Source organism: Melanotaenia boesemani, chromosome 17 (genome assembly GCF_017639745.1).
Source record: "Melanotaenia boesemani isolate fMelBoe1 chromosome 17, fMelBoe1.pri, whole genome shotgun sequence".
NCBI lineage: Eukaryota > Metazoa > Chordata > Actinopteri > Atheriniformes > Melanotaeniidae > Melanotaenia > Melanotaenia boesemani.
The window spans coordinates 15066662-15086534 of record NC_055698.1 but is presented as its reverse complement, the minus strand read 5'-3'; the positions used below and the strand labels follow the sequence as shown (position 1 = coordinate 15086534).

The window sequence follows — 19873 nt, the reverse complement described above, 5'->3', positions numbered from 1 at the left end:
CAATAACTTAATCAGAGTTTACCCAGAGGGGCAAAGAGAGGAAAGCATGGGGTTGATGTGCCACAGCTGGATGAAATGTGATCACTGAGGAAGAGATGACAAAAAAAAACAAAAAACAAGTGGATACTAATGTGGGGTGGAGCCCATGGCACAAATGGCACACCTAGCTTGACAGGGATTGTAACTGCACCAAAACTGACATAGATATGAGTAAGGATGAGAACATTATCTTGATTTTGAAGAGATTTCATTGAGCTTCTACTCAGGAGCATTTATTCCAAGCTTTATTTTCTATTTACTTTTCTACTGATAAGATGCCTGCATGTGTGCTGGATCTGTGATTGCACATCTAAATCCACTCAAGCCAAAGAATTTTATTTAAATTGACATGTGCTACATTAATTTGTCACCTTCAGGCATTGATTCATTTTGTCTGCTTTTCAACTCTCATGGAAGCTCATTCATACCAAGAGAGGCTCTGTTGTTACTGTGTCAGGATGGTGGGAAAATGCAACAAGTCCTCTGCAGTCAACCAGCCAGCCAGTTATTTTGGCTACAAGAAAATTAACTCATTATATTAGTTTTTAGAATCCCTCTTGCATACTAAATGTAATTCTATACAGAAATAAGTGGATATCTGTCACACAAAGTATTTCTTTCCCTCTTAAATTGTAATCACTGATAAGTGCTAAATAAAAGCTAACTAGTCCTAACCCAAGGCGAGTTTAGTGGTGTTGCTGAGGCTTAAATCAGTCCTTTTTAAAGAGGTCACAAGCATCATATCACTGGAACCCTTTAAATGGGATACACACCCCAGTTTTTATCTTTATGTATAGATATTTCTGCAAACTATTAGAAAGGTGCAAGAGATCATTTATTTGCCAAATGATGGATATATGTCCTTGTACAACTTGTTTGGCTATCCCCCTGCTCACAGAAAACTAATTAAAGTTGTAGAAACGTCTTATTAATATAGGCTGGCTACAAATATAATGCATATTTCGGTCTCTGAAACCATGTGAAACGATAGAAGAGTGTAGGGCTCCAAGTTGCATGAAGGGATGTGAAGCTTTCTCGCTCATCTTGCCTGATCGCAGGCCCGTGTGGCCAGCACGCTGAGCTCCAGTCTACACACCGCAAACCATTAAAATAAGCTCTTTAATTAGCAAAAGCCTCTAAATACGTACACTTACTTTTTTTTAATTCAATTGAACATCATGCACGTGAACTAACACACCGGAGAGCGTCAACAACCATGTTTGCAGCGCACAGACAACTTGCAGCGTTGTGTGCACTTGTTTCAGAAACCAGAACTAAACAAGCACAAAGCGCAGAGATCCAACGCATTCACCGCAGTTCAGCGTGCATCTGTGGACGGAAGCGGGCTGAACAGCGATGCCTTCAGTAGCAAACATGCATGTCAATAAAGAAGCAGCGCACAAAAGCCGCTGAAGGCCACTTCACAAAGTAGCGACAAGAGATTAAGGGGTTTTTGAGAGAAGAGACGTGAAGAGGAAACACAGTAGGATCTGGCTTCAACGTAACAGACACAAACGCTGCTCTGAGGCAAAAGCGCGGCGGGTCCAAAACATCGCGAACCTTCATCATTTAGAAGAAAACGCAAACGAGACTGAAGCTGAATTTCAACCACAACATTTTAACATAAAGAAGACGTGCTTCTACAGACCTGCCGAGGCGAGGACACTTCTCCTTCCACTACCGCGCTGATGTCCGGAGTTTGTGTGTGTTGTGGCTGTGTGTGTGTGTATGTGTGTGTGCGTGTCACTCATTGGTGTTTTCTCCCAGCCTGTCTCTCCTGCTGTAGAGATAGTGCTGATGTTTCCACTTCCTCCTTTCTTCTGCCGTCTGCTGGCAGACGAAAACATTGGATGCATGAAGCCAAGGGATGGGCTCAGATTCTAAAAACACAACATTAATTCATACATTTCGTGGATTAACTCTGGAGTTTAGTTAAAATGTTAAAAGGAGAAAATTTTGGTTACTACATTTACTAGTTTGCATAAAACTACTGTTTATGTAGTTTGCCACTTTGGTTGTATTAGCTACATCATACTTTGTTTTTGTTTTTTGTTTTTTTTTGTACATTTTACATTTATGAAAATGTTATTAATATACCCTTTAAAGGGTGATTGGGACACTGTTCCCTAAACATTAAACAAAATGAGAACAAAATTTCAAATATAAAATTTCACAGATCAATTAAACAAAGAGAATCTAAATTAAAAGCAACAGTGAAAGAAAATACATATCAGCATTTTACAAAACAGAAAAAACACAAGTAAATCTCAAGTAAATGTATATATCCTACTAAACATGTAACAATAACACTACAAATAAAAAAATAACATACTAAAATACATCCAAAGCTTAAATCACAACAGCATAAAAGAAAATGTAATGGCTCAGAAAACCATATAGGAATGAGAAAAGAAAATATTTGAAAACATCAGTAAAATATTTGTTAAATTTTGTTGTATTTCCTGCTTTGCTGGTGTGTTCTATGTTGTATTTTCTCAAATATTGTGGGTTTGTTTTTGATTTTGTGAAACTGAGAAAAAAATCATTCTAATGTGGTTCTTCTGCATATTGTAATGTTTTCAATCCTGATATGTTTTTAGTTACATCTTATTGTTAAATCCACCATACCAGAGATGCACTACTCATTACTGAGAACTGTCTATAAAGATGGGTTGTAATGTTATTTTTCATTGCCCTCTATCATTTATTGTATTTGTAAACAGTCATGTTTTTATTGTCTTCCAACCAAAAAACCAAAAAACATTTTTTTCCTATTCAAGAAAGTTATAGAAATATATTTAATGTTCACATTTACTTTACCATACCTTCCATAATAAATGTAGAGAACTGTCTGAATGAAAATAACTTAAAATAGATGCTATCTGAACAAAAGCATTTTTACTTCCAGTGTTGCAGGAGAGAATTGGCAAACAGGGACAATGGCCTCAATAATTCATGATTATTGAGCACTCATTGCCTTTCTGTTTGGGGGGGGGGGGGGGGGGGGCATTATGACCTTCTCATGTTTCTTTATGTACAGAACTGTTCTGACATTGCTGAGCAAGGGTCTTACAAAACATTATGTTGGTAGTTTCATCAGATGTCATTGGGTACAAAACAATACAATATATCTGCTGAATATCACAGTCAGCAGCATCTCTGGGTCAGATGAGGCCCCTTACCTTTAATCCTGTCAGTAATTACCTGCTGTTTGTGATATTGGACCTTGTGTGTGTGTGCCTTTGTGGTCAAAGAGAAGTAGTGTGACAAACAGTACTGCTGCTCAGCCTCGTCTGCACTCAGCAGGAGCAGCAGGAGGAGGATTATACAGGAGCCCTGTTCATCCTGCTAAATAATCTGGAGCAGCACACCCAGCAGAGATCTCTCAGCCCCTCTTTTTGTTTGTTTTTTCTGTTAAAAAGCACACAATGCAAAGCTCTGCTTATTTAAATGACAGCCTGGGCCTCTCAGCTAAACCACTATTTTGACTGTACACACAGGTGGTGAAGGAAAGCAGGAATCATCCAAGGAGAAGTATGTATTCGGTTTGTTTAAAGAATACTTAAATTTCCGTTTTACAAAACAGAGACTCGTGTGATTTAAACATTAAAATTTCACCTGGAATATAAAGCATTTATTTTAAGATAATCCCCAAACGCACTGACGTTCTTTAATTTACCAGTAATTTTTCTTCTTTTAGATCCTCTTACCTAAAAGTGCCGACGAGTAGATTTAATTCAGCCTATTCAGTAAAAAAAAGAAACTGCACATTCATTTAAACGAGTGGAAACTATGAAAGCAGTCCAGTGTACTGCTGCATCCAATAAAATGCAGAGTCAGCCTTGTTGCTTATTTTGCATTTTCTAATGTAAACTTTACTGTTTGCTCTTATGTGTGTCCTTGTGTAAACCCTTTTTATTAGCATCCTGTTGTACAGAGGCTGACCTTTTATCCATCTGCACATCTGGAGTGAAATTAATATCACATTACAAAACAATGTGAAGCTTTATTACTGCACCTTTTCTTTTTTGTGCATTAATCAAAGATGTACTGTATTATATAGTTTGGACAGTTGCATTCCTTTTATTCTCCAACACAAACAAATGTGAGCTCAAACAAAGTGTACCAGATTAAAGGGCAAATTAGGAGTTTAAATTTGCACATTTTTTAATATCTTGAGGACTTTATTCAGGTCATAGATGCTTTAAATTCTCCTCCACCATTTCCTTTACAGCCACCACCATGTCCTGATTGCTGTTGTCTTTTTGTGTCTTTCTGTCTTGAATCTGGGCTTCAGTGTGTCATATCCAGCACAGTCAAATTATTATCAGGCAACTCCCTCAGCCAGTTGATGGTCTTCCTTATCTACACACGAGGTCTTTGCTTGCTTCTATTATTTTGTTATTTTCTTCTTTAATGTTGCAACATTGACGATGAAATTGATTAACTTGGCAGAGCAAACAGCACTTTCATATACCATCACGTTATCTTTCTTTCAGCAGTGAAATTAACAACGAATGACAATGTGCCAGTTCTATTCAAAGACAGACTTGCTCGAGTTATGACAGAAGCACGACCAGGTTTACCAGTTGAAGTAGTGCTTTGGGGAATGAGTTCTTCTGTTGCTCCCCTTCCAATTTCATCACTCAGATAGAAGCTCATATTTGTTTCATGAGTCCACAGAACTCATCCAGAAGTCTATCAGCTTTTTTTTTTTTTCTTTGAAATGTTTTTCTGAACAGCAAACTGCCTTTCTATCTTTGAAACTTGCAGTGGATTTGCTTCTTGTGGTAATTCCTCTGAGGTTCTGATTATGTCTCATCATTGGCAAGTGAAATGTATGCCTACATCCTGGGGAGCACTACTGAGCAGCTGTGCAGTCATACTGGGTTTCTTTCTGTTTTTTTAAATGATTTTACACTTATTGGCCAGAGCTGTGCTCCTTGGCCTACCAGCTGTCAGTTAGACTGCCATTATTATCACACTGATACTGTTTAAGATATTTTTGAAGCTCCACAATTACCTTAATTTGTGTGGTTACGTCTTTCCCTTCACAAAGATAAAATAAGTTGACTATGTAAAAACAGTCTGAAGAACAACAGGGAATGGATGTTCAAATGCTCACAGCCTGCATTATGTGTTGAAGCTAAAACACAATCAGGATATCGGGTCTGACCTGTCCCCTTGTCCAAAATGACAGAGTGTCTCAATATGGAGGCTCCACAGACCAAATTTTTTTTCTACAAAGAACTACCTCCCTCTGAGCTGCTTCTGTGACTGAACCTCATTTGAGAGATTCATTGTGCTATTCAGAGGGGAACTGCAGTTTCAGTAAAGCTGATTTATCTTTGCTTATCAGTCAGAGGACCAGATAAAGGATGGACAGCCACCACAGAACGCATATGATTTGAGGAGGGAAGTGAGAGAAGAAATTAAAACTGCTCTTAGTCAGCAACAAAACACTCGAGTCTGCATTATCTGCTGTGCTTAAGAATGAAATTTTCACACAAATATATGATGTATACAGTATACTTCCTAGAGCAGTTTGAACTACAGAGGGCCCCAGACTCAAATCTAAATGGAACTCTGGTTAGTTTGTTCCCTGCAGGTCTACTGTAATTGTCTACCAGGGTCATTAGGAAGAGGGAATGTTTCCAGTTTATTTCCTCAGGGACGGATGTTGCTTGTGAAGAGGAGAAGCATTAGACTTCCTCAAATGTGGTCTAACGGCAAATCCTGTTTGAAGCAGCTATAAGTGATCTGATGGTTTTTACTAATTATTTATGACACATTTTTTGTTGCTGGAGAACACAATTTGATGAGTTGTTCATGGAGGACTGCTTCTCAAAGAGGGGATTACAGACTAGGAAATCATCTGAAAAGGACTCTTAAGTACACAGAGTCCCAAGAAGAGATGATCAAAGGAAAACTGTTGGCTTTCAGAAAGGTCAGCCACATACTATGCAGTCGGCTTTTTATTCAAAATTCTCTGTAGCATTGCTGTACCATGTTCAGTCACCACAAAAAATGTCACAAATTAAATAAAGGCAGAGATGGTCAACATTTCTGTCTTTGTGGGCCAACGATGAGTAAACATTAGAGGAAAAGAGATTTTTATTCTCAGAATACATGAATGTATTCACGTACATTCATTTCCCATTTCTGCGGCTTTTTCAGAGCAAATAAGCATATTCCAACCTCAAATCATTCCAAACATTTCTGCGCCGTCACAAGCATTCAAACATTCTGGCTTATGTGGAAAACATATTCCAACTGCAACCCAAGATTTAACTGAGGTTTCTTTTTTTTCCTCCTAAATCTGTGCATTAAATACACAATCACTTTTAGATTCCAGTGCAAAAGCAAGGCTAACACAATATGGCGGGAAAATACAATCTCTGACACTGTATTTGCTGGCATGCAGAACCTGTGAAAGAACATTATCTCTTCCACCAGCAGGCTTGCTCTGCATCACTTTAGACTCATTGCCTGTGCAGTAAATGCTTTTTTGTTACACAGGTATGCACAAACATACCACATACTTTAGCAGCCATAGCATCAGACTTTGTGCTGCATGATTTTACAAAAAGGATATAAATGCAAGTAGTCACCCTGGGGAGAATGAAATGGATGGTAGAAATCATGCACATTGGTTATACAGTTCTTAGTTTCAACCTGGTGGGAAAAAGTTTAAGGGAATCTCCACAGTACTGTTTTAACTGACGCACACACTTCACTACAGTCTAAGATCTAACTTGCTGTTATTTAAGTGTCTTTCTATGTTTAAGCACATAAGAATTAAGTTTAGGTATGAGCATGTTCCAAAGTTTTAATCAGAATCTGAACAGTTACTAGTTTTTGAGGACTTGTGTTTTTGTTTCCTTTTTTTCTTCTTCTTCTCTTTCTTTTTCTTGTCCTTCTTCTTTTTACTCTTCTTGCTGCGATGGTGGTGTGATGATGAGGAGGAGGAAGAGCTGTCTGAGTCGTCTGAGGACGAGGTGGTGTCTTGTAGGAGCTGCTGCAGCTGCTGGATCCTACAAACAGGAAGAGAGAAGAGGAGACGGCATTAGAGTTGTGTTAGCGATGGAAAATACAGCTGATACTGGACTAAGAGCTCAGCTCGTTGAGCTGGAGGCAGTCTTTGATCGGCTGCAACAAATTGCAAAAATCACAATAAAATCATAATTTAAATAATTTTTTTTTACCTGTCCTGTCAGCATCATGACAGCAGAATGATGGTCTGGCTGTTGTATTGTGCTGAACAAATTTACTCTACCAAGAGGACCCTTTTAGATATAGGGCTCCCCTTGAATTTTAAACAGTATTCTTTATTATTAATTTAAAATATATCTTTACTTATAACTGCTGGACCAGAGAAACAGAAGGAAAAAGGTGGATAGAGCAGAAATAGGAAGAGAAACGAAACAGAAAGGGAGAACAAAACACAAGGCTGAAAACAAACCACAACAACTGCAATCAAAGCTAAACAAAAAAAGAAACAGTAACCCTCCTAAAGGTTTCTAAGAGAACACAACAGACGATCTATAGGGGCACCTGTGACAAGAAAACTGTAAAAACCATGAACAGCACTGAACACAACAGCAGCTAGTATATGTGTGTGGGTTTGTGTCTGCATGTGTGTAGGGGTGTGGGTGTGTATGTAGGTGTGTGTACTAAGAATTAGGGGTGAGTTGTGCTGAGTGATCATGCAAAGACAACCGCGCCCCCCCCAAGGCTCAGAGGCAGACCGAGAGGGCCCCAAGCCCTGGACAACCAGAAGCCACCACAGAGAGCAGGAGGGCAGGGCCAGTCCAAACAGCTGCCCACCCACGGGCCAACGCCAGTCCCAGCGCCCCCGACCAGGCACACCACAGATCACTATATCGCCAAATCCCCCCACCCCACCCTCTAAAATTCACACCCTAGCAATAATAATAATAATAATAATAATAATAATAAATAATAATAATATTAATAATGAACACATTTATACCCTTATAAACACATACATATGTACGAACACTCATATATACATACCTTCACCTTCCCAAACAGTCTAATGATCACCCCCGCATCCCGCATCCACACCCACGTCATATAGTACATGGGCACCATCCTTTCCCGGCCCACTCTCCACCCACCCAACAACCAAGTTCTGCCACCCTAGTAGCAAGATGTAAATATTTGGCTGAAGGTGTATTTCTTACTTATTTTAGAGTTCATTTGTTCATATTCTAAGAATTTGACTCTACTGATTCCATATTGTGACATGAGTGTTTCAAATTATATAAAGTTTCTGTTTTGTATAATTTGTTCTAAATGCTTTATTCTCTTATTTTTCCAGTGAATAAAGTTATTCATTTTTTTATTTTGCAGGATGTCAAGGTTGTTTCAGAGGGGTGTCAGCTTACAGGGACTGAGAGAACACTTGGCTATTTTAAGAAAATCCCACCAGGCTGTCAGAGAGGAGCTGATGTTGATGCTTTTAAAACATTTATGGTGTCTGATAAGTGAGCTAATAAATGGCAGGTCAGATATGACCAAATCCTCACACAGTGCTTGCTCTATATCGAGCCATGGTTCATCTAGATGACTATGTTTGAGCCATTTTGAGAAATACTCTATTAGGTTGGTTACAAAATAGTGATGAAAATTTGGAAAATCTAACCCACCACTGCTTTTAGTCTTTTATAGAGTTTTTAAACTAATACGTGGTGGTTTGTCTTTCCAAAGATTATTCTAGAGAGTGCAGTGGTTTTAGACCAATAATGGAGTGGTCAGAGATTGATGAGAATTTATTAATGGGTGTGATTGTCTGACGAAGAGCTGATTGTGAGTTTTGGAGGAAGAATAATACATCATCAGCGTAAAGACTTGTCTTATGCTCTATATTTCTGCTGTTGATACCTTTCATTTCTTTACTTTGTCTAATACTAGCTGCTACAGGTTCAATAAAAATTGCATAAACTGAAGGGGAGAGTTAACCGCCTCTATTGACTGTCCACAGACTTCAGCTTGGAGAAGTTTGATCATTTGTTCTAACATATACATTTGAATTACTATATAATATCTTTATCCAGTCAATAAAAGATGGGCCAAACCTGAATTTGTTTAATGTTACAAATAAAAATTTCCAATCTACCCGGTCAAATGCTTTTTCTGCATCTACAGAGATTGTGTTTTTCAGAATGTGTATGGTGGCATAGTCTATTAGACTGATTAGTCTGCGTGTATTAGTGGAGAAACGACTATTCTTTATAAAACCTATTTGGTCAGGATGCATAATAGGGGGGGTTCTATTTATAATCTTCTGGCGAGCGCTTTGCAGATTATTTTGAGGTCTGCATTTATTAATGATATTGGACGCAAACTGGATGAAGTGTGGGTCTTTTCCTGGTTTTATTACTACTGTAATATTAGCCACATTCATGTTTTGACATATTTGACCATTTTCCTTAATTTCTGAAAACTTTTGTGGAATGTGGGTGGTAGTGTAGTTCTCTATAGAATTCTACTGGAAAACCATCTGGACCTGGGGCTTTATTACTGGGAATGCACTGTAGAGCTTCACCTATTGAGATGGGTGAATCCAGGACCATCCCTTGTTCCTGTTGTAATTTTGGCAGTTTTAGGTCACTAAGGAATTGTTCAATGTTATTGTCTGGTGGATGAATTTGTGATGAGTATAATGTTTTATTGAAATCCCTAAAAAAGTTTTTTTTATTCTGTCAGAATCACAGGTGATATTTCCTGCTGAATCCTTAACTGAGGAAATGCTTGTTTTCTTTAAATTGGTTAGCCAGTAATCTTCCAGATTTGTTGCCATGTTTAAAGTTTTCCAAGCAAAGTCTTTGCAGCAAAAACTGAGTTTAATTGTCCTTGGTTTCATTCATCTCAAATTTAGCTTTCCTTACACTGTTCAGCATGTATTCTTCTGGGGAAGCCCTGAAGGCATCTTCTAGAGATTTAATTCTCTAGATGTTCTCAAGCTCTCCTTTTTCTAATGTGATGAAAACACATGCTGATATCCCTGATAGGTCATTATTTTCTATATACAAAGCCCATTCCCTTTTGAGGTAACTGATAAAATTAGGATCTTTAAGTAATGGTGTTTTAAATGTTCAGTTTCAATGAGATGGTTTTCTGTTGTACCCAGCCTGTCCAGTCCTGCTGAATTTAATGTCAAGTTGAAGTCTCCTTCAATAATGAGTGTGTTATCTAAGTGATTGTAGAATGAGGTAAAAAAAGAAGAGTGACAAAAAGAGAGGGCATCAACATTTGGTCCATATATACTAGCAATGCATAACTTCAATCTTTGTATGGATAATGTATAATAAATCTACCTTCAGGATCTATAATTGTGCTATTAGTGGTCAAATTAACTTTTCTATTTATTAGAATGGCTACTCCTCTTTACCTGGAATTGAAAAGATAGCATGTTAGCTGTTGCCTTTAATAAGTGAATCTCCTGTAGCAAGACAATGACTGCTTGTAAATCATTCAGTTTAATAAACACCTTCAACCTCTTCTCCCTGGAATAAGCAAGCAAGATAGGTTAGAAGTTAACATGCAGATTTCATGCATAGGTGCATGAGAAAAGAAACGTTTTTAACCTGGATTTAAAAATGTCTACATTTGGTGAAAGTTTAATCTCCACTGGCAGTTTGTTCCACTTGTTGGCAGCATAACAGCTAAATGCTGATTCTCCATGTTTAATCTGGACTCTGGTTTGAACTAGTTGACCAGAGTCTTCGGATCTAAGAGCTCTGCTAGGTTTCTATTTTCTGAATATATCACAGTTGTACACTGGGCCTAAACCGTTCTGGGATTTGTAAGTAATCAGTGGGGTTTTAAAATCTATTCCGTGACTGACTACATGCCATGTTAAAGATTTTAAACTGGTGTGATGTGTTCGGATCTCCTGGTTCTCCTCTCCTGGTGCTCCTCTAGCAGCAGCATTCTGGATGAGCTGCAGATGTTTAATTATTTTTTTAAGGAAGTCCTGTTAAAAGACCAATATGGTAATTCAGTCTACTGGAGATGAATTAGATGAGTTTCTCTTGGTCTTTCTGGGAGACTAAACTTTTAATTCTGTTGATGTTTCTGAGTTAGTAAAAAGCTGTCTTAGTGACAGCTTTAAAGTGGCTATTGAAAGTCAGATCTGAGTCTATCAACACTCCAAGGTTACGAACTTGGTCTGTGATTTTAAGAGCCCGAGTCTCCAGGTGTTTACCAATGCTGACCCTCTTCTCTTTGCTACCAAACAGAATAATCTCAGTTTTGTCTTCATTTAATTATTGAACATTTTCTCTCATCCAGGTTTTATTTGTTCCAGATACTGACAGTGAGTCTACTGGGCTGCAGTTGTACGGTGACAGAGACACAAAAAGTTGTGTATCATCTGCATAATTTTGATAATTGATGTTAAAGTTTTGTAATATTTGACCCAAATGGCGCATATAAATAAAACATAAGAGGTTCATGGACTGACCCCTGGGGAGCTCCACAAGTCATGACCAGTCACTTAGATAAATGGCTGAAATTGTAACAACATAATTCCAGCCTTTGAAATAGGACCTGAACCAGTTAAGGACTGCTGCAGAAACAACCCAGTTTTCCAGCCTGTGCAACAGGATTCTGTGCTCTACAGTATCAAACGCAGCACTGAGATCCAACAGAACCAGGTCTGATACTTGACCAGAATCAGTTTTCAACCTAATGTCATTTAACACTTTGACCAGAGCTGTTTCAGGGCTGTGATGAGGTCGGAAGCCGGACTGAAATTTTTTAAGATTTCCATTTTCATTTAAAAAGTCATTAATCTGGTGAAATACTAAGTAATCTAGGAAATAAAAGTTAGGTTAGCGACAGGTCTGTAGTTATAGAGGGTTATAGTCCATTTCTTTAGGAGTGGCTTAACAGCAGCCATCTTCAGTGAATTGTGAAAAATGCTTGCTGCCATTGAGCAGTTAACTATCAGTAGGAGGTCACGTTCTACTGAGGTGAAAACTGTTAATAAAAAGTCGAATGGTACACTTACATTTCTGCCACTTAAGTGATGCAAACTGATTTGAAATGAACAAAACTGAACTCTCTTTAAATCAATTATACAGGCTTAAAAGGGAAAATTCACTGGTCAATGTGACTACATATAAACTCCTTTGTATATTTCATCCCAAGGTGTATTTTATTAAATGAGAGGTAAATACAATAAAATGCCACGACCACAGACACAGATTAACTTGTGTTGGGTAGACAAAGTAGCCACATTCATCGCTTCATCATAGAGGAGGAAGAGTGCCTAATGAGTAACTGCTAGTCTGTCAGAAACTAAGGAAAAGAGATGTTTTAGGGATGTTATACACCAAAAAGATCCGAAGAACCAACAGCAATTAGAGACTCCCTGTTGTGTCTTCTCACATTTAATAAAAAACCCAAAAACAAATCAACAGAACTTGAGTGCGCTCCAACTGTGTTTTGGACAAGTTGACATAGCATACCATTGCAGGGAGCAGTAGTATATGCCGTACAATGAGGAAAAATGGAGGACCATGTAGATATACATATTAATTTTTTTTTAAAAAAAGAAGTAAAAATGGTGTAATGGGGATAGTTTGTGCCTTGTGTTTATCAGTAATTATGACTCATAATTATCAGTTGGGCTTCCATTTTTTTTTCATCTCCACATGTCATGAAAATGTTTATTTTGAGGAAATGAAGGCAATAAATGGGATGAAACTGCATGAAATGTTGAGTTAGCTGTTAGCTTTCTGCCTACCTTCAAATGCACTCAATCGCTTCACTGAATGGTCTGTGAGCATTCTCACAGACAAATGCAACACTGACTCTACAAGTCAAATCATCTGGAAAAACATTTTGGAGGGGTGTACACACGGAAAACACATGAGATGGTTATTCACTGATGCTTCAAACATGCCCAATGGCTAATTGTTGGCTTGATGTACAAGTGTGCTTAGAGGCCACTGGAGCACCTGCCCTTTGAGACAGATATTGGAAGCTGAGTGATACCAGGAGGGTACTACCTTTAAAAACATGAAGAGAATCTCTACGAAAAAACACAGAGCCTGCTTTTATGAAACATCCCTCAGGATTCATGACCACATTTAACATTAGATGAAACAGAATGATAAATAACACTTCTAATCACTTATGCTTTAATTGTACCTCTAATCCATAAAGTGAAGCCATCCAAAACAAAGCCCAAAATGACCGACAAAACAAAGCCCAAAATGACCGACAACTAAAAGTTCAAATGTGTTTTCCATGTGTAAAGAGACTTTGGATTTTTTCAATAAAGTTTTGAAAGGAAATGTGGATTCCCTGTTCATTAGCAGAAAGATGATTGAGTCACAGACCTTCATAAAGCTTTTCATTCACAGTATAGACATATTTATAATAAAACCACAAGCTATAGCAATTAATCAAAACTCCAGAGGCACAGACACATAAACATCGTTAAAATGGTATGTTTAGGTCTGACTTAAAATAATTCTGATGCACTCATGTGAGTTTAAGTTAAATCACTTAAATTTCATTGGCTAAGACACTTTCATCTTCAGCCAATAATAAGAAAAACAATTACTCCAAAGTCAGACAGGCTCATGTAACACTCCAGAGATCTTCCAATAACATACATATATATTTTATCAATCACAATTGGGAATTTAGCTTTTAAATTTTAATAATCTCTAGATTTACTCGAGTGCAGCAGGCTGCCATATTTCAGCACCCACAGAGCAGTTGGGGGATTAAGGTGTTGCTGAGGGGCCCACTGGGTTTTACCTTTGTTGCTGTTCTAGGGACTTGAACATGGGTCTTCCAGACCCAAGTCCACTTTTCTTTCACTAGGCCAGCTCCTTCAAAAAACTAAACAAAATACTAGTGAGAAAGCTGCTAAAGTAAGCAACAATAAAAACCTGTGATTGAATTTGCAGCTAAGCAGGTTTGCGCACTGAGCAAAACAGCAACAAACGCTTCTAAGAAAAAAACGGATTATCCATGGGATAAACTTTGTGTCACTGGGGAGCGAATCAGAATTCTTTATAAATCTTTATATTTGAGAATGAATTGTTCAATTTGAACCTGAACGTGCCTGTTTGAATAATTGCTTTAAAAATTTTTAATCCAGATTACCGTATTTGATATCGAATCTTTGTTATTTGAATGTGTATTGTAGTAAAGTTGAAACTTTTGTATTTGAAAAATTTGTTTCCCCAATTCATTTTCGTAGTTCAGTTTCAGTTCTTTCCATTCGAATTCAGATCTTAAATTCAAATTCAGATGTGAAATTCAAACTTTTGTGCCACACATCCGGGACCTGCCTACTAAAACGTTTCCAAACCAACGCAAAAGATTAAGCTGGTCCGTTATAGCCTACATGGTGTATGTACATCCTCTATTTCCACACTTGACGGTGCAGATTAATCTGCAAACCTACACATATTTGTCTTGTATTAGGAGTTGCCACTAATGTGAAAAGTCTGCAACCAACCCACAGTGGCAAACTGCTGAGACCGTTGAGGAAACGGCAACTACTGCTACAGAAACGGCAAGTGCCTTTGCAGGAACGGTAACTGACATAGCAAGAGTGGCTGGCCGTTTGCCGTTTTTGGATCTCGCCTTCTCTTCATTTCTCTCTCTCTCTCTCCCCCACCCTCCCCTTGCCCTCTCTCTGCTGGTAGCAGTTGAGAACAACTGCACAAAACTGACATCTGCAATTGACTAGTTTTGCCTCACATCAGGTCCCGGATGTGTGGCACAAAAGTTTGAATTTCAGATCTGAATTTGTATTTCAGATCTGAATTTGAATGGAGAGAACTGAAACTGAAATACGAAAATGAATTTGGGAAACCAATTTTTCAAATGAAAAAGTTTCAACTTTACTACAATACACATTTAAAAAAACAAAGATTCAATATCAAATACGGTCATTTGGATTCAATTTTTAAAGCAATTATACAAATAGGCATGTTCAGGTTCAAATTGAACAATTCATATTCAAATATAAAGAATTCAGATTCGCTCCCCAATGGCACAAAGTTTATCCCATAATTATCTAATGTAATATGCAGCTATAACAATGGTCTCATACTTATATCCCCTTAGAAAACTAGAAAAAATATACTAAGATAAGCTGATGTATAATTCAGCCTTATTAGTATGATTTCCCTCTTTTCATCTTTCAACTTAATAGTTTCCTATAAAAGGAAACATTTAGAGACCACATGCAGCTGTGTCGCTGTTGTGCATTGAGTTGGTAGTGAATTAGCACATGTGCAAAGAAAGAAAAAAAAAAAAAGGCAAATTGTTGTGGCACAATTTGAGTAAAATGGACAAAAATACACTTTTTGGAACACAGAGAGCAATGAATGTACAGAGATCTATTTAGCAGAGGACAATGATCATAATTCACCTTGAGCAATGAGAACAGGCCGTCATCAGTTGAGCCAACGGAGGTAATAAGAGCGGACAGAAACTAGCTGGTCTTCAACAGTGACCATCAATTATACGATCACTTGAATAACTCAGCAGCCTAAACACGTGTGTGATAGAAGTTGTTCTGTGCATGCTGCTAGGCAGCATAAGTCTTTTCTGGAAAACAAAAACAGGGAAATTTGTACCTAATTGACTGTATCTCAGACAGAATATCAACTCAGTTTAGCTTGTTGGGACCATTGAAGCTACATGATACAGAGCCAAACATGGTAGAAGAATTTGGCTAACCATGCACAACATTCCATATGTTTGACAAAATACTGGTGTTCTTGTAGAAAAAAACCCATTAAGGTGAGAAGAAATAGTCCACAAAAAATACACAACCAGGGGCTATTCTCACATACAGTACATATGAGCCATTGTGTGGAGACACACTTGAAAAATAAACTACTGTTTAACATTTGCTAAAATGTCTGGTAAAGCAATGCTAAAAAGCTGCATAAAAAAAATAGTGCAGGTAATTATAAAATAACCAATTTGGGCAACATATGTCAGAAAATAACTGGACAGTGTAAAGACAAAAGCAGGAAAAGGGAAATTTTAATAATGCTGCAGTTAGAAAACATGCTAGGGGAACTTGGCCTGTTCCACTTTCTTTTCAAAGAGGATTTTAAAATTAATGTGGCACAGACACGCAACTAAAACTTCAAAGCATTTGTGGCCTTTAAATAACCTTTTTTGTATTGAATGCTCTCACACACACAAGCACACGTGTGCTGCTCTGCATGTATACAAACACCCCTACAGAGAGCCTTCACGGTTAACTAAACTCAACTTCAAACATGCTGGTGTCAAATACTATTATTAGAAAGCTGTGCTGGGGTCCAGCCACCATGAAAGCACTTCCAGGTCAACTGAGATTGTCCCACTCTGCTGAGGAGAAATGGTCAAAAACTGCAACTATGCAACTAAAAGCACTGACACTGCCTTTTGTTCCTTAGGAACAGATGAAAAATGCTGCCTTACAGTTAGCTAAATGTATATGCAATATGGAAATTTCAAACAAATATAACATACCTGGTCTCTTTTTCATTTCTTTTGTTTTCCCGAATTATGTCATACATTGGATCTTCATGGGCCTTAAAAAGGAACACAACGTACAAAAAAAACAAAAAACAAACAAAACATGAGTTCTCAAATTAGACCAAGAAAATAGTCCCACAGCATATTTAAAACAGTGTTATGTAAGTACTTTTAAGAATATTTAGATAATGCAAGGAAGATTAAAAATTATATATATATATATATATAAAGCTCTGCAGAGACTGAGTATTCCTGCAGAGGGTATTGTTCCTTTACATGCATAATGGAGCGTGACATCCAAAGTCTGTGGCCCACATGTGTGAACTAAACATGTCCCAAACTTAACTTTGACCATCTGACCCTCTGATATAAAAATATTTGAAAATTAAACAACTCACCACTCTGAATTGCTCCAGTTTCTGGTTGCCTTTGATGAAGAAAGGACACTCTCTGTCTCCTGTCCTATGACCGTACCGCTTACATCTCCAGCCTGTAGAACAGTAAAAGTCAACCTACTTCTTCTATCTGTGATATCAATACATTTCTTAACTTGGTAGCAAATTAACTGAAGCAATAAGCAAGGAGATGCATAGCAAGCTATACCCCTGAAGTTTTACACTATTTTTTGCACTACACTTAATGTGGAGGAGTTGTGCAGCATCATATTTAAGAGTAAAAACACAGGTTTGAGGTGAAGCAGAACATTTTTAGACACAATGAGGGACTGTTTAAATTTGAGGGCAGAGCTTTGAGAGATAGGAGTACAATGTTTGACCGTGAAAGTAAGGAAGCATGCTCTCAAATCGAAAAACTTTGCTCTTGATAAAAGACACAAATGCACTTCGCCCTACTTCTGTGAATGAGTCTTCACAGTGACTCGGTTTATTCTTGTAAAGGGATTCGGCAGAGAACTGTTTATAGTGAAGTCTCCGTTTCCATCAGCGGGATTAAAAATGGTGAAACTTGTAAACATTGTGTCAAAGAATCAAGTGGAGCGAGTCCTGCTCAGAACAATGTGTCAAGTTGTGGACAGGCTCTCTGCTTGTGTTTGTGTGCGCTGACTGTTCAAGCAGCTTGACAATATGTGGGATGAAGGAATGAGAGATGACTTAATATAATGACAGTGTTTATTTTGTCAAAAAGACACAAGGTAATCTTCACAATACCACTGCCAATCTCCATCATGTTTGTCAGAAAAACAATAGACGAGTGCTTATGTGAAGTTTTTGTGGTTGTGTTTATTGCCTTGCAACACTGGCGCCCACTCATAAGTGGTGATTTAATACTACCTACTGTTGCAGCACTGTTGTTACTCTGCCAATAAAGACTATTTTTTCAAAATGTACAAAACAAACAAACAAAATACAACCAACCAAACAAACAATCAAGCATTTCTAAATATCTTCAACAAGTACATTCTATAAAAACATGAATAAATGTTATAATTTTACCATTCTGTGGTAAACAAATTATTAAAAAGGATCTAATTTTAAACAATTTAAGACATTTTCAGGAGTTATGCCACTTTGACAGTAAAATTAGTACTTTATATAAAAACTATAAGCAACAAGGGACCAAATACTAGCGCTAATAGAAAATTTTAAAAGATGTTACATTTTACAGTCAAGGTAGTTGCAAAATTTCTAAATATTTGTCTATTGACTTAAGTCTGACAATAAATACTGTGACGATTTTAAGATGCACACCCTTCATGATCTTTTCTCTTTATATATTTTTTTAAGTATTTTTTAAAATGCCTCTTCAGCATCCCGCTGTAATGCTTTTAATGTTTTATGTAAAGCACTGTGAATTGTCTTGTACATGAAATGTTATACAAATAAAGTTTGATGTATTTCATTTTCCCTGATTTCTGTGTCTTAAGTTTCTAATTAAATATTTTGCAACACTGCAAAGCGTATTAGAGGATTGTGAAAAGTTCTTTTAAACGTTAAGTTTTTGCAGATGTAAATGGGAAACATACTTCTTAGTGTAAACTCAGGCAGGTATAACTGGAATTGGGCAGATGTACTCACACTGCATCACCTTCACTTCCTTCCCCAGAGGCATCCAAAGGCCCCTGGTGGGGGCATTTGCCAGGAAGCTCCTGGCTGCTTCATTTCCTGGTTCAGCTGGAATACAGTCTTCTGGTTTTTCTTCATGCTCCTACAACAGAAACAGTCATTGTCACCAATGTTGTAAAACACATATGTCAAACTGGTCCAGCAAAGGGCCGTGTGGCTGCACGTTTTTGTTCCAACCAAGCAGCAGCACACCAGATTTGACTGATTCAATCAACTGATCTCAGTCTTCAGACAGCTGATTGGTCAAACTGTGTGCTCTTGGCTGGCTGGAACAAAAACCTGCAGCCACACGGCCCTTTGCTGGACCAGTTTGACATGCCTGTTGTAAAATATATATAAATATTTCTTGTGACCTCTTCTGGTTTTGTTAGCTGCACATATTGTCCATTTCAACTTACCTTTATAAGTCCTGGTGGAGGTTTCTCATAGCTGGATAAAGGACAGATCAGATAGTGGTTATAGTGCTGCAAAACAAATCACATGAACCTACGCAAACAAACTTTGGGTTTAAATACTCACGCACTTTCTGGAAAATATGAATTAAGTCACATTTACAATTCGCGTTTGAGGTTTGAGGTTTTAAAATGACGAGTTCTGGCTAAAATGACTTACAAAGTCTCGACATGTTTTAGTTGTTGAACCTCTTGGTTGAGTTTCTTCGTATGTGTCTTGAGTTTTTCTAAATCATGTTTGGATGTCTTGTGTTTCTTGTGGTCTCGTCTGTCGTCCCGTTCACTTGTTCGCTTTCTTTCCGACATTGTTTCACACCAACGAGCTATTCTGCTGGAAAAGCATGAATGTACATATACTTTAAAGAGGATGAGAATATTTTTTTTATGATAATTCTGTTAGATTTGTGGCGTCAATGTGCTAACGAGTAGCTACATAGCGAACACTGCTCTGGTGAGGCTGTACTTCCTGTGCAGTCTGGTTGGTTAGTTAAAGTCCAGCGCCACCTACAGGACGCAGGCGGTAAGTAACATGTGCTGCTTTTTCCTTAATTCCTTGTACATTTTCTCCTAACAAAATGTCTGTATCCCTGAGAATACAAACAAGGGTTCTCTGATATAGTTTATGTATTTATTTTAAGCAGTCATCTGGCTTGTTTATGTACGCTTAAATCCTGCAACAGTGCATCCTTTCAGTAATCTGTCCATGACTACACTTTCTTTTATTTATTGTTCTGGACAACTGTGGTACCATAATTATGCTTA

General features: G+C 37.7%; 2 protein-coding genes across 5 annotated transcripts in view; both read right to left on the bottom strand.

The window, feature by feature from the left end:
- Nucleotides 1-1823, bottom strand: part of elmo1 (engulfment and cell motility 1 (ced-12 homolog, C. elegans)) — an 89647-nt gene extending 87824 nt beyond the window's left edge. For 3 of the 4 annotated variants that reach the window (XM_042012482.1, XM_042012484.1, XM_042012486.1), the window contains exon 1: nucleotides 1688-1823. The gene's annotated coding sequence lies outside the window, so the exon portion shown is untranslated. The remainder of the gene's footprint in view (nucleotides 1-1687) is intronic. The other variant, XM_042012485.1, reaches the window with a different exon arrangement.
- Nucleotides 1824-6135: 4312 nt separating this feature from the next.
- rp9 (RP9 pre-mRNA splicing factor) lies at nucleotides 6136-19594 on the bottom strand. The gene is made up of 6 exons (XM_041967220.1): nucleotides 19272-19594; nucleotides 19058-19088; nucleotides 18612-18741; nucleotides 16977-17068; nucleotides 16573-16634; nucleotides 6136-7073 (listed from the first exon to the last, which is right to left on the bottom strand). The coding sequence occupies exons 1-6, from the start codon at nucleotides 19415-19417 to the stop codon at nucleotides 6869-6871; spliced, it is 666 nt and encodes a 221-aa protein (XP_041823154.1). The 5' UTR covers nucleotides 19418-19594; the 3' UTR covers nucleotides 6136-6868.
- Nucleotides 19595-19873: the final 279 nt, after the last annotated feature.

Coding starts and splice junctions, on each gene's coding strand:
- rp9 (XM_041967220.1), bottom strand. CDS start 19,417: ATGTCGGAAAGAAAGCGAACAAGTGAACGGGACGACAGACGAGACCAC. Junction 19,089..19,271: donor CTAAAACATGTCGAGACTTT/GTAAGTCATTTT, acceptor TCCTTTATCCAG/CTATGAGAAACCTCCACCAG. Junction 17,069..18,611: donor GGAAGTGAAGGTGATGCAGT/GTGAGTACATCT, acceptor ACTGTTCTACAG/GCTGGAGATGTAAGCGGTAC.